Consider the following 15,707-nt stretch of genomic DNA (forward strand, 5'->3'; position numbering starts at 1 on the left):
TATAGAGCAAAACTAACTTGAAAAACACTTGTATTTTTATAAATACATAAATAAGTAAATGTACAGAAATAAATACAATATAATAAAACAGCCAATTATAAATGATGATCAGCATATCGATTTAGATTAAGTAATTTAAATAGTAGTTTTCTGTCTTCTTATGCCTGTGCTCTTTGAAACGCCAGGGAAATTAAGGATAAGGAAGAGGAACGGGGGCACTATCCCTTTACCATAACGGTTAATCTGTATAGCACCCCGTCCACCATTATCAAGAGAACTCCTCAGATGGTAACGGGGTTACATAGTCGGCTCACACCAAACTCCGAAGCCCAGCGCCCGAGTTCATGGCGCACGCTGTTCCTGCACTTACATACAGGTGCTAAATATTACTACATATACTGGTGCAGAAAACTAACTACATTTACCAATTACATCTATATATATCATTATTTTTACAGTTTGCGATCAGAACTCATGTGCTTTATACTACTGCGATGACAAAATGCATATGACATTACATTCACAGATATAGTTAAATATTACACGGTACTTTAAGTTATAATGGCTGACATTTAGAACTAGCTTTTATTTAAAAAAGTTAGAGCTCAAATGATAAATTTCAACAGATGGATTTCCATAAGTTCAAACATGGGAGTGCAGTTAGGCCATGGAAGTGTTATTCAATTACATGAATGTACTCTTAGACCTTTCTGATGTTTAATACGACTGAAATCGCAGATATGCAAAAGTACAATCGAAGTACGAACAAATGCCAAGAAAAGATGATGCTCTTTAATATACTCCTCCTTTGCACCATTCATGCTTTAGAATTTCTCCAACTTACTCGGTGTCTTACGAGATGCATCATGCTGGAAACTGGGAATATGTTTCAGAAGCATTTATTCTGTATATTAATTACAAGAAAAGTGCGTATTACTATTCTACGCCGTAATTTTGTTTAAGAAGTTCGATGTACAAGTTAGGTAGTTCCGTTCTTTTCTTTCTCATATTGTATTTTATACGCCGTTATTTCATTATACTTTCTGAAGGTTTTAATAGATCTGAGTGTCATATACGAGGTTAATAATAAAGTTTTGTTATTCTCATTACTTTTAGTTGCATTAAAATGAATGCGCTTTTCTCTCAGCTCTTTGCAATATAAAATTAGCAGTTCGCACTTTGAAGCCTCTAAATGTTTTCGACATTTAGATTCCAAAGTAAACGTTTTAAAAGATATTTCAGGGTAAAAATTCAGGATTGAGGTTTTTACAGAAATTCTCAGTAAGAAAAGATATTACGTAGGTACTGAGGTTTTAAAATTTGATTTTTATGATGGAAGTGAAAGAAGATGTGATTGCGGTTGCTGGTAGATCATTGAGTTGACAGTTTGAAACATTCCGAAGCAGATTTTTGCAATAAATGGTCCCGAATAAATAAGAAATATAATCAGCAGTTAATTAATATAGTTTACTCTAAGTTCTTGATTTGCGTTTTACAAAAGAAGGACTTCGCGTAGCCGTAGGAATGTGCACATTTCCGAAAGGAAAATATATGAAAGTCACATTGAAACATCCTTAATTAATGAATAATTTTCAGAAACATTTTTATCTTATTTCTACTCTTCAAAAATTTATTTTCCTCTTCCATTTACAAATTAAGATTACTTGATATAAGGTCCATTTTACTTTAAACTGTTACTTCTATTCATCTCTTTTTCAGGCCTTTGATCGAAGAAACATTCTCGGTAAGGTAAAGATTTTCTAAAAATAGTATTAAACTCATTGCCAGTATCTCTCAAACACCTGAACTCAGACTCATTCTGATATGAACCGCCTTTCTGATGTTTCTGGAAATTGCCAAATAGCGCATATTGAAAAACAAATAAAACCTCTTTGAACGCATTTTGAATACCTTTATACGCGTATTGAACTTCTATGACAGATAACGCTCTAAACATAAATAGCGGAAACTTTCTTTTTCAATTTTCGTATTGCTTGTGGTTGTTGACAACCGCATTTATGTATGAGATAATGGTGAGAGGGCTCAGATTTAGCATAAATCAATACAGAACAGACAAGAATAAATTTAAACGAAAGCTCAGAAATAAATTTGTATTCAACAGCAGTTTCAAGTTAATTTCTTAAATAACTCTTAATAACTAGACAACTGTAAACTAGAATTATAAGTAAAGAGAAAGTAAAAAGAAAAAGAAAACAAAATGTAGTAGTATTCGAGCTCAAAAAATTTGCAAGCATATGTTATCACGCATCGTTAAAGAGATTTAAAGGTATTTTTAAATAACAGTCCTCAGTTTTATAGCATCTTGAGAACGAACTTTAAAATAATTTTATTTGAATAATCTTTTCTCCCGATTTTATTATCATACTTTAGAAATCAAGTACATACAATAAACGCTTAGTTTGATATCAAGAAACAATAACATATTTTTCTTTTAATGAAAGACAAATTTTAATTTATAAAGTCTCAGCTTCCTTCTTTTGTGTTCGGGAAGGTATTGCAAAATATATTTTACGATAATATTAAAAGTAAATTTCAAGATCAGTCAATTTTCATGGCAGTTGTTAATAAAACTTGAGGATGAACCAAAAGTCAGTAGTCAGGGAAAAATGTATTTTTCATGATTTTACAATAGTAATGCGATTACTATAGAAATGTTTAATTGGGAAAAACTGGGGTAAATTAATTTCATTTTGGAGAATCATTTTATTACAGTTACGTTCAACACATTACGGTAAACTAAGAAAGATGTTATAAACATGTTAACTATATTTAGAACTGCTAGCAGATAGACCACGCGTGCTTTGCCAGAATCAAATAAAACAATTAATAGGAAATGCTAAAAGCAAGAGGTAACACAGTGTTTGACCTACTAAAGCATTGTTCGGTAGATATTCTTACCTCATTTGCGATCATTCCGGTTACTTCAGAATATGAAATCTGGTAAAGAATGAACAACAGTTTCAGAACTGAAGAAAGTAATAAAACAAATTTGAAACTATTGTTTTTATTGTAATACTTTACAGATATTATCTACTTAGGAACAAAAAACACGAAGCCCCAACAATTCCCCCTGGATGCCAACCACGGACTTTCCTAGCTGGCTTTGTTAATCATCAAAGATACTAGCACATACAGGACATGTTCCCAGTATGTAGAATCTACAGCGCTAAGCTATGTAACATGAAAAAGAAAATTGCGCAAAAACTCAAGATGAAAGACAGAACAAGTTAATAATGAGTAAATAAAATCATTAATTCTTACAATAACCTAATTTTGCTTTATATTTTTGCTTGCTAGAATGGGCAAGTTTTAAGCAAGAAAACATAATTTTTCAGAAGATGATGATGACGGTGATAGAGGTATCATCATAAGAATAATTAAAATAGACTTTTTCAAAAAATCGCCATGAAGCCAAATTGGTTTGAGTGAATTAGTTCGTTTTTGCTCAGATGGTAGTTTAACCTCGCTAATATTAAATTTTCTAGAAGCTTTCCAAGAGCAGGTATTAAGCATATTGGTCTATATAAGTGCGGATTGTCTTTTGGTATATTCTTCCTTAAGAATAACACTAATTCTGTGTTTTGTTAATATATTTAGTAATGTTGCTGATCTCCAATAAGCATTTATAAATGAACTGACTTTATTTTTTTCACAGAATGGATTAGATTTAGTATTATGTTATCCATACCGTCGGGACTCGGAGCTGTTTTTTTTTATTTAAATTTTTAATTATGTGTTCTATTTCTGCGAGCTTGGAAGATCCAAAGGAGCTGATTTGTGTGAAAAATTAGAGATACTTATAGTTTCCGAGTTATGATCTGCGTTTATCCTATCCTCGGCTTGGGGTAAGAGAGCTGATACGATTTTTGTTACGACATCTGTTGATGTTTTAGCTCCCGGGAAGGCTGATATTGAAAGGTTCCAGCGGTATGAAAGTTTTGTTGTGAGCTAGTTTGAAGGCTGACCCATAAATTTCTGTTGTTGCCGTACAGAAATTCCTCCAGCGTATAGTTTTTCTAAACGTATATGTTGGTGGCAGATCGCTCTGTAAAATTATTATTAGACCTCCGGCCTTTCCTCTTGAAGCCTACGGGCTTTGTACCGCCGTCTAAGAGCCTTCACTTGCCCTTTTGCCTTGTCTTCTATGAAAAGTAATATATCACCGAAAGCACCATGGAAAAGGCGAACATGAGACAGTAGAACTTGATCAATGTATTATTGGCCGGTCACAGTCTCAGCTGCAATCCCATGTAGGAGCTTGCAGCTGTTGATCATGATAACTGTAAACACCATAATTTGCATCTCTTAAAGCAGTCCTCTTCCTGGATATTTTCTGGATGATAAGCAGAACCGCTCTTATCCCAGGTCATTTGGCGTCTAGAATTCGATGACAGTCTGAACCTACTCTCGTCTGCAAATAGTACGAAAGTCCGTTTTCTCAGACACGTATTTAAATTGACATACATTTTTTCCTTGAAGATGGTGGTCGCTCTGCCCCGGATTAAGAATTTTAAAGTCCCTAAGCAATTTAGAAATTTTGGTTCCCTGAAACTTTGGGTGCCTGATTTTGGTGCGCTGATTTCAGCCGGTTTTTTTCTGCATTCCATCTGTCTCCGTCTTGATTCCAAGATGTAAAGCTGGTAATGCGAAAGTTTTCTAATGCATCCTGTCCTAAGTCTCTAAGAACCTTAGAAACCTATTATCCCTTTTCTTGATGCCATAAGGACGTTCTTATTTTGGTTTAACAAGATTTGTGTCCGCCTCGCGATATCTTTCACAGCTCAAAGACTAGCAACACTTTTTTTTTTTTTTTTTTTTTGACAGGAGGCGAATTTCGAATCTTTGCGCATGAGATTTTTCTTCTCTAAAGAAAACGAATGCACGTTTCTAGTTGTTAAAATCAATTTATGAAGTCACTTGAATATAACATAATCAATTTAAGATTTTATCTGTCCTTACGATTTATGAATAGTTTTTTCCCTTGTAATTCGTGAGTAATATTTTATTTCTTAATTTCCCATTAATTATAAGAAATAAATAAAAATTAATTTTGCATTAGAAACAATCCCAGGTGAATTACCGAATAAATGTCAATAATTCAATCTCAAACGTGTTTCAGTTTGTCAGTGTAGCATAAGAGAATTTAGAAGAAACTGGAAAAACACTTTTAGAACAAACGTCTGTCCATAACCCGATTAAACTAATTTTAGAAGATAATTACAGACTTATTCTAAAAGCCATTAACGCCCATTTTTGCTGTTTTATAAGTGGAAAAACGCTTATGAGGAACTGTAGGATCATTTGGAGTCTCTTAAGATCTGGGATACTAGGCCAGGGCCTCACAGACCTGCAGCCTGAATGATCATCTACATCTGCATTCGCGTAGTGTTCTTCAGCCTCAGATATCAGAATGAGAAATTATTTTCGTCTAGAGCAGGGTTTCTTAAACTGTGGGTCGAGACCCCCAAGGGGGTGTCGGGACCTGCAGCAGGGCGTCACCAAAATGTTAGCAGTTTTGATATTCTTTAACTTATTATAATAATTTTACAATTACCAAATATTTTTACACAATGTATCTGAAAATAGATAAGATAAGACAATACAGACAAAAAAAATAAACGAAAACGTAAGCCAAAGATAATAACATGGAGCAATAAATGAATTGCTAAATAGCATGGGGCAATTAAGAGGATTGTTGCTGATACTATCTATCTGTAAGAATTGCAATAATAGTGAATGAGACCAAAGTTTAACTTATTTACTTCGCTCAACATCACAAATATTATTTTAAAAATAATTTTCTGAGTTAATGGGAATGAAATAATTATAAGTAGAGAAATATTGAAATAACTATCAAATGAGCTTGGATTGGTGAAAAGTATTCGCAGAATCGATTAGTATAAATATTAATTTGATGAGAAGATGAAGAACTGTGTTGAAGAAGAGCTCAGTTACAAAGTTCCCATAGTTATCTTTTTCCAGAAAAAGATAACGTTGCGAACATAGTAAGGAAAATAAAAGGAACAATCAACAAAATATGGTTGCGAAATGTGTGCAAAACTTCTCTTCTTCAGAATTATAATGTCATCTGTGAAATGCGCTTTCTCACGGATAGCTGTAAAATTTTCTTAAAATTCTATAGATGTTTTAAGGTCATTTTATTGAATTTTAATCTTTCTATTTCTTATTTTAAGAATACATTTTCTTACTTTAAATAAAAAATTAATATCTATTTATACATTGTAAATTCGAATATTTTGCATTTTTGTTTTTTATTTTAATTCTTGGACAGTACATCTAAGATAATAAATTTAAACACATAACTAGTAAAACGGCATACTGTATAAAGAAATAGCATTTTAGTTCATGTTTTAATTTTTCAGTGACTTGTACCGGGTTTTAATACATAAAAAATGAATTAGTATCGCAGAGACACACTGCTCCTACTCTGACTACGCCTATTGTATGCTATGTGTAAGAAGATTTTGGAGTTTAATGCAGAGTATATTAAAAATATAACAGGGATTTTGCGCCTTTTTCCATTTGAATAAATGGAAATGTATTAAAATTGTATAGAAAATTATTACAAAGAATTTTATGCATAAATCGGCAAACTGTAGTCCGAATATTTAGGTTCGTTCTTATTTCTTGAATAAAAGAAGTGAAGCGTCTCTCCTAAATTTAAGGAATGCTTAAATTCTCCGTTTCATATAAATGTGCATTTATCAAATGAACACTTTTATGTATTGAAAACATTTTTAATCTTAAAAAGTCACTCTAAGAGAAATGGTTAACTTTAATTAGCTATATATACAGTAGTGTTCTTTGATTCATAGTTTTTCAAGGAATTCAATATAATATTTCTTATTTAATTATAGTTATTTATATACACAAATGTAAAAATGTTATCACCTTTCTCGCTCTTTGCAGAAAAAATCTCAGGATTTGAACCTGCTGTGAGATTTTTATTTCTCATCTCTATGATTTGAGGCCTTTTTTAAAAGTTTTGGCATCTTGAATATTCTACAAATTTGAAGTGTAACTAGATGGTGCCATGTGATAAATTAATTTTCCTCGACGTAGGGATGTAACCTTTCCGTACTTCTTTCAACTCTTTGTATCAACTAACGAGATTTCGTGACCTGTTTCTGCTTATGCATTTCTTTTTAATCATTAGATAAAAAAATTACTGAATGTTAGCTAACTTTCAAACTATTATTTTTAATTGAATTACTCTCAAATTCTGTCGCTTTTTCCCCAAAACGTTTGTAGTTTCAGAATGTAACAGTGTAAACGTAAAGAAGCAAACAATCGCCGAAAACCTGTAACTTGCATAATAACCAACAGAACAAAATTATCACAAGTTCTCCTGTAGTAGTTAAGCATTCTTTTTTCCAAGCAGTTTAGTTTGAGTCAAATAGAAAAAAAGATTTTATAACATTCAGCCAATCCAGAACAACAGCTTATTACAATCAGCTCAACATTAATTTGAAAATTTCTGCAACAAAAAGCATAATTCCGTTCCGAAATATAGAGCGAGACATAGAGAACCTTTCCATGCCACATACAATTTATTAATGCTTGTGAAGATATCTGTACCAGTACCATTAAGCAAATTTGCCCATTAGGGTGCACCTACATATTAGTGCAACAAATTTAAGTAATCTGTTATTTAAGTGTTAAATTCAGTAAAAATTATTGAGCTCACTTCCGTGCTAAGCAAATAAGAGAATGAATTATGCGAGCTTTGTGAAGTTATAAAGTTGTAGTTAAATTATGTGTCCTTGACACAAAATAAAACATATGAGAGATTTGGGTCGCATTTACCTTCTCTAAGTAAAATTAATAATGTATGTGACCCGATAAATTGAACAATATCCCAATAAAATGAATAATGTAGGTTGCAGGTTGCATAATACGAATAACTGAGTTAATGGACAGAAATTCTAAATAACTCTTGCTGTGGTTCATAAATACATAGTTACTTAATTTGTACGCAAAGAAATATATACTATGTCATGTAATTCATTAACCAGAAAGCATAATTTTGAAATTCCTATCCTACGCAGCCTTATTTCTTAACAGATTATCTGACCAAGTTTTCCAAAGGACTCCTGTTGGTTACTATAGATTCCAATTCGCAGATTTTTTTAAGTCAGTGAAAAAACGTTTGTAATATTATATATATATATAAAGAGAGAGAGAGAGAGAGAGTGGTTATAATTAAACTTTCCCTATAAACGGCATCCCACAGCGCAAACGGGTGAACGGAATGCAACGAAACTTTGTATATGAGCTATACACAAGATGTGCTCACTGAATTTCGAAAAACAAATTTAGTTCTAAAATGTCCACCAGAGGGCGCCTTTTCAGCAAAACATGAAATTTAACACAATAAACGACCAAACCGGAATACAGAAAACAGTATTAACATTTATTGACTAGTTTCTGATCATCTTGTCATCGAACCGCATTAAGTAAAGGTAAGGGAGATGCAAAAAGAGTTCAGTTTTCAGAAACAAGAACAGATTAGGACGAAATTGAACAAGAGGAGCAGGTGTTAATCGTGCCCAGGACGATGTAGGGAAAGCTGCTCCACGTGACCACCCTCATTCACCTGCAAAATTTCAAGTCGATGGATAGTGTGTTCAATAGCAGATCGTAACTGATAAGTTGTGAGGCTATGAACATGAAGCGTTATGGACTTCTTTAAGTCATTCAACATTTCGCACTGAGTTAGGTCCAACAAACGTGGTGGCCATTTAATAGGAGAGGAGCGAGTAATAACACGTTCCTATGTGAAGTGTTGGAGGAATAGCGCCTTCACGGAACAATGAATATGTGGAGGCGTACCATCCTGGTTGAAAATGGTCGATGTAAGGAACCGCCTTTGCTGTAGTTGCGGCACAACAAACCTCTGCAGCATGTCATGGTACCGACGGCCCGTAACGGAACATGTGACAGGCCCACGTTCTTCACAGATTTCCTCAAAGGAGAAAGGTCCAACGATGAATGTCGCCGTGAATCCACATCAGACAGTGACCTTTGGAGACTGCAGGGGAATTTCAGTGTGGATCTGCGGATTTTCCTTAGCCCAAATGCGGTAATTCTGTATGTCGACTGTCCCACTGAGGTAGAAATGAACCTCGTCGCTCCACAGAATATTTCAAGGCTATGACAGATCAACAGTCATTCTGTTGAGAAAACTGACTGCGAATGAGAGACGTTGTGGCCTGTCCCTATCAAGCAGCTCCTGGGTACGGCGGATCGTGTATGGGAAGTAGAGCATTATGCTTCTGAGTGCTTTTCGGACGGTGCTGTAAGAATAGCCTGTCTGTCGAGAAACTGTACGCGCGCTACAGCCCCAAACTCTGATGTCTGTGAATGTGCGTCAACAGCTGTCTTGACGGCATCAACAAGTACTGGTTGACACGTTTATGGCCTCTTGCAGGTTGAACTCCTAATTTCCCAGTCTCTTCGAATCTCTTAATCATGGCCCGGATACTTTTAGTAGACATTGGTCCACGCCGTAGGTTCTTTCTACGACGAAATTCATAAGCTGCAGCAGAAGCACTTCCCTTGTTTTCGTAAAACAGCTTCACCAATAACGCACGTTCAACTAAAGAAACCGTCATTCGTGCAGCCGGAAACATCGTCTTAAACATGACAACGTTAACTGCAAATCTTTTATACCATAACTTGTTTGCATAAAGCTGCTTCTTCATCCCAAACATGCAAGTAAAACTGCTTACCAAACAGGTCTTCATAAGTCCTGAATCAGGGGACCTCGTGACGAAATGAGGAAAATAGGAGAAACGAAAATTAAATAAGCATTTGTTAGAGAAACTGAAACATAATGCCACCTTGTAATTGAATTATATGGCGTTCCAAATAAAAGTATAACTAAACCGAAACGAAAAGTGTGCTAATTTGATTTGTTTCGATACTGTTAAGAACATCGCATTTTTCATAAATGTGTTTTGTTAATTATAAGGTAATAGGAAATCTTGTTAACCATACTTTTTGATATGTGGCAGCAGGTTCAGTGAAGAAGACTTACAATATGTGAAACCAGTATTAAAACTAAAATTAGGAGTTTTTATCGTTGAGTCGTAAACAAACCTTGCTTCGGCGATTGCGAGATTAGGCAATTCTTTCTTCCCCGTTCGCGCCATATCTGTCAGTCTTAAATTTGTAATGAGAGTTGTATTTATTTACGTCCACTGCGGTGAGTAACTGTAATACGAGCTTAGCTCATTGATGACAATGAAAGGGTCCACACCAAGACGCCATATTTCAAGACGATTTTAAAGCTAAATATCACATTATACTACCAACGAATGTTGTTGTATACAAATGCCTTTAAAAGCGGTGTAATATGTTTTTAAAAGAACTGACGTGTCTTTACAGCTAACAAAAAGCCCGTTTCGACATATCCTGTGGAAAGACTGCATTTACACATGTGCCACAATGCAGCATATTTAATGCGCGTTCATGTTACACACACTCTAGTAAAAGTTGTACTGTGCCGAAATTCGACTTCTGAAATAAAAAGGAAGATATTTAAACGTGAATAACACAAGTTAATCTTTCGTCTGTAACATAACCACGTGAAAGGTTTCTATCTCAGTAATGTTTATCTTGTGTTGCACTGATTATGGAGTAATTTGGCTTTTGATATTGTAGGCCTTATAACTATGCAGATAGTTTTGCTAGAAATCTCCGGTTGCATCTGGGTAAATTTGTTATATTTAATTGCATGAATTTCTCGGAGTGGCAATCAAAACATATATTTTCACCAATTTTATTTACTTCGTTAAGTTTTGTTTTATTTTTTGCTTGCATTTCAGCAATAAATAAGGCAAGAGAGACATGAGGAACTTCGAGAATTCGAATTTGATGTAGATATGTAAATTATGATTTACGTGTATGAATGCTAGTAAATCAATATTTTTTTTTATTTAGGTCATTTACCACTTGTAGCCGGCTGCGGAGGAGGCCTTGTTCTTCTTATTCTAGGCGTTTGTACTGGGTACTACCTTTACCGTGGCAAGCGCAAAAAAAGGGAAAGGGAAGCTTTGGCCATGCAGCTGAGACAATTAGAGCGCAGCCCAAGTTCTGGCATTAGAAGTCCTCATTATTACACTCAATCAAGCGATTGCAGCCTCCACGGACATCTTGCCGACTTATCCGACGACTTTTTTGAAGCAAATTACAAAGGCTATCCAACTGACGTTTAAAAAGTTATTAATCCATAAAGGGACCAACCTAATTTCATAAATTTCAGAGCTTCGGATCGTAAAGTCTCGTAGGTTATTAAAGGAAAAGCTGTAAAATTTAGCTATCCTTTAAGATCCGTAACCAGTATATGGTTGTATGTTCCAGGTGTTTTATACCTGATACTCCAAAAAAACCGAAGTATTTAATTCCTTAAGGCGATATTGGATAGAGATATTTTCAAATCCATCTCTCTTGAAGAATTATTTTGTACCATGGAAACATCTCCTCCAATGCGATTCAAGTGCACTGCCAACGTTTGCGAGTCTTCTTTGAAGTGTGATAAGAGACTGCTCAAAAACTGGCCGCTAATTTGCCAACTACTTTTCTTTACGCGCAACAAAATGTATACATGATTAATCAAAATGAAAATAAAGAAATTCTTACCTGCTTAAATGATCCTCAATTTATTTCATTTACCATTTCAAACATTTTAAAAACAGAGTGTATTTAAAGTAAAAAAGCATTTTAACTTCTTCGCCTCTTTACTTCTAACTCTTCTTTAACTTGTTTTTAAAGTGACCCATTTAAACTTTAATTTAGACAGAAGTTTAGCAATATCGTAACTATATTTAATCTTATTTTAGGCGCAACACATTTTTAAATATTAAACAAAACATGCAGTTAAGAGGAAAAATTACGAAGAATAGATTTTCGATAGTTATAACTTCCTATGAAGTATTAAACTGTTGTTTAATAGGATATTTTTGTAGGACAGTTTTCCACTGAAGTTATTTTTATTTTAAGAATAATCGCTTTATAAAAGGGATTGAGGTATGCTGGAATTATTTTAATGTGGTCAAATATTTAAAACTGGTATATTATTCATACGTTTAGCTTCATTAGGTTAAAACAGCTTATGAAGTATTTTTTCCGCCTTTTTAGCGTGCCTTCGGGGTGTAGTGGTCTGCACGCAGGGCGCGTATTCAAGAGGTCCGTGGTTCGATTCCTGGCGAAGGATTTGCTCATTTTTCAAGTGTCTTGCTTCCAAAATACCTAATGTCTCTGCAAGCTAATTGGAGTTGTTTGAAGAGCCGTTTCCTCTGTTCCTAATTCAACTTAGTTTGGTCCTTTTTCTTTCAGATGCATAAATAAGCATACTTTATATTTTTTCTCCTATTTCCATTACAAAAAGCAATATTCATAGATCATAGTTATTAACTGTACACAACTGTTGTGACTAGAAGCATATTACATTTTTAATTACAGTTATTGTATTTTACGCAAATACCAGTTTTTTATTTCTTTTAAATTACTGCGTTTTCAAAAATATATAAGACATTCTTTCATTCTTTTGATGAGGTTTGCTAAATGTTTTATAATAGTTGCAGGATAAATGTAATAATAATATATTTTGAAAGTAGTAGTCATGAAAAAGCTTGCCGCTTGCAAAAACTTTATTAAATTATCAAAATCAATACTCATTGGTGTTTGGAATTAAACTACAATAGCATTCCTAAAGTACATAGTCAGTTTTATAAAATTCACCTGCTTTTAATTTAGGGTCAAAAACTTTCCGAAGGCAAATGAAGACGGAAAAAAGAAAGAAGACTGTGTTATGAATCTTTATTACAAAAAAAGTCAACCAAAATATACCAAAAATGAAGGAAACATCAAAGAGACGATTTCTTTAAAAGTGAGACTATAGAAGAGCCGACTCTCTAAAAATAGGAGAATCTATAATAATTTATCTGAAGCCACATTTTTCCAGTATAGAATCGATAAACATAATGAAATGTTCAGATGATTATTTTATGTGGCTTGAGTTTGTAAACGTAATATAAAAGTTTTAAAGGAGAATAAAAGATTTGCTTTGATCCATTCGAGTACATAAATTAGTTAGATTGTACGCTTTAAAAATATTTTCGCATACACAGAATACTTCATTTGAGAGAGAAATACTACGGCAAAGCTCATATTCAGCTTTCGTTTGTTTCTGAACCATGATTAGCTGCTAAATTAAATTATATTTTTCTTTAAAAAAAAAACAAATTTAAAAAGATATGCTAGCATATGTAAGTTTATTTTGTTAAACTAGAGCATCCACGGCGAAGAGTTGCTCATTTGCGAAAGAATTAATGTGATAAATCAGAGCTTCAATTCTCTGTTAAATTTATTACCTTAACTTACCAAAAATCATTCAATAACCGTAGACTCTTGCAATGCCTTCTGACGAAACGTCACACACACAAGACGGCAGTTCCTTTGCATCTGTACATCAGTGGGTAGCAAGGATATATTGCCAGATCTTTGTTTGCAAAGGACTGAAATCTGTACAAGAACATCGTCGAATAAGAATTATGTACGGTATTGGACATTAATATTGGATCAACCCATCATGCCAATCACGTGTAAGACGGATTCAAAAGTGTGTGACACTTAAAAATGAATGATACATGAATGCATGGAAGTCATGCCAAATCGGAAAGAACAGTACTGAAAGCTTTAAAATTTGATGGTATAGTATTTACAATAAATACATATTTAAACACAAATTTTATTTTAAAACACCTTCCTATAAAAATTTTTTAAAATCCTACATAAATATAATAAGATACTAAATATTAATCAACCTGTGAAATAAAAAGTGTGATCACAAAATATGCTAGTTCTTGTAAAGTAAAAAAAAAAAAATATAAAGACAACCTATTGAACACTCATTAAAACATTAGCTGGGTAAACTATGTTATTTAAATGATGGATGGCACTGAATGCTAATACGATACAAGTGACTCATGAGTGATATAAAAGGCTATATAAATTTTAAATTTCAAATTTAAAAAAAGTTATTTATAAATACAAATGCATATTGCAATCACTTGCTACATTTTAAATATCATTTAAATGCTTCATCATTCAATAAATCAGTGAATATAATATATTGTAAAACAACAAAGACGAAAGAATATATTGAAAATTTTTAAATAGGTATAAAGGTATGTATAAAATATTGCGAAAAATATAATGAAAAGTAGAGAAGATGAAACTTGTTAGTCTAAATTTTTTTTAGAAAACTTTTACTTTCTCAAGTAATAAAATGGAAGAGAAACACTTGAAGGTAAATTTATTGAAAAAGACAATCTTATTTTGCCCCAGTTTTAATACAATACTCGCGATTTCGAGGGCACTCAGACACAGGTACCTCTTCTTCAGGAGCAAGAACAAATTTTCGCCAACAGTTTAATGTCGATACAGTTTCATTCAAAACCTACACAAAAACAAGTTTGCTGGTTTGCCTAATGTTAAATTTCATTTTTGTGTTTGATATAAGATTTAACAAACTTTTTTCGCTCTTCATCAATAAATATCTATAAATGATATTTAATTTATTACTTCCCAATATTCTGGATCACGTATTTAAAACTGAATTGATAATTTTACTTCATTTATTAAAAAATATAGCACACTAATTGCAAAAAGAAATATAATTATATTAAGAAAATATTATTCGAATAAACTCTTCTTAACTTTCTAAAAAATAATTTTTAGTAACGAACGTCTCATTATATAAGTTCATATAATGTACCTAAATTATATGAATATTCGTAAATACAGGTCAAAGACACAGATTCCTTTATTTAATACCAATCACTCTCCTTTAGAATAATCCTATTTTAACAAAACAGAGAAACATATGTAAAATATATACCTTTTCATCGCATCGCTTTATTTTTCACTTCAACATTGACAGCTGTTTATGTTGACTTTAAGGGAGGCTTATGATTCTGTCTGGAGGTAAAATTTATACCAGAAGCTCCTGAGTATTGGTATTTCCCCAAAATTATTTAATTGGATTAGCTTTTTCACAAGCCCGAGGATATGCGGGGTAAAGTTTGAAGATTCCATCTCCAAATGTTTTAATTTACAACCTGGCCTACCTCGGTGAGCAGTTAGTAGCTGAACCTTGTTTGATATACACCGAAGAAACATTACATTATGACCACCCTGTTAATAACATGTAGGACCAACTATAGCCCTCAAAACTGCCACCACCCGGCCTGGCATTGACTCTACAATGTGCTGATACGTAGTCTGAGGTATCTGGTACCAAGCGCTCACCAACCGGCCCTGCAATTCCAGCACATCGCGAGGGGGTAGAGTGGCAGAAGAATTCCGTTTTCCAGGTGGGATCACAAATGCTCTAATGGATTAATGTCAGGTGACTTTTGAGGCCAAGACATGACCTGAAATTCACTGGAATGTTCCTCGAACTACTCCCTGACGATTCGACCCTTATGACAGGATGCATTACCCTGTTAGTAAACACCATCTCCCGCCGGAAATACTGGTGCCATGAATGAGTGAACCTGGTCTGCAAGGATATTCACATAGCACCGCAAAGACGTCAGGGATTGTTCTATGGGGATTATGGATCCTAATATGCTTCATAAAAACTTTGTCCACACCAT

General features: G+C 33.6%; 1 protein-coding gene across 9 annotated transcripts in view; it reads left to right on the forward strand.

Moving 5' to 3' along the window:
- The window catches only part of LOC118196632 (neuropilin and tolloid-like protein 2), a 444,544-nt gene extending 432,850 nt beyond the window's left edge, over positions 1-11,694 (forward strand). For all 9 annotated transcript variants that reach the window (XM_085807315.1, XM_085807316.1, XM_085807311.1 and 6 more), the window contains one exon: positions 10,987-11,694. In XM_085807315.1, the coding sequence (XP_085663441.1) occupies positions 10,987-11,261 (275 nt within the window). In that variant the 3' untranslated portion in view covers positions 11,262-11,694. The remainder of the gene's footprint in view (positions 1-10,986) is intronic.
- Positions 11,695-15,707: the final 4,013 nt, after the last annotated feature.

The sequence above is a fragment of the Stegodyphus dumicola genome, chromosome X1 (assembly GCF_044657685.1).
Source record: "Stegodyphus dumicola isolate Sdum_Otavi_A_Nest chromosome X1, ASM4465768v1".
Taxonomy (NCBI): domain Eukaryota; kingdom Metazoa; phylum Arthropoda; class Arachnida; order Araneae; family Eresidae; genus Stegodyphus; species Stegodyphus dumicola.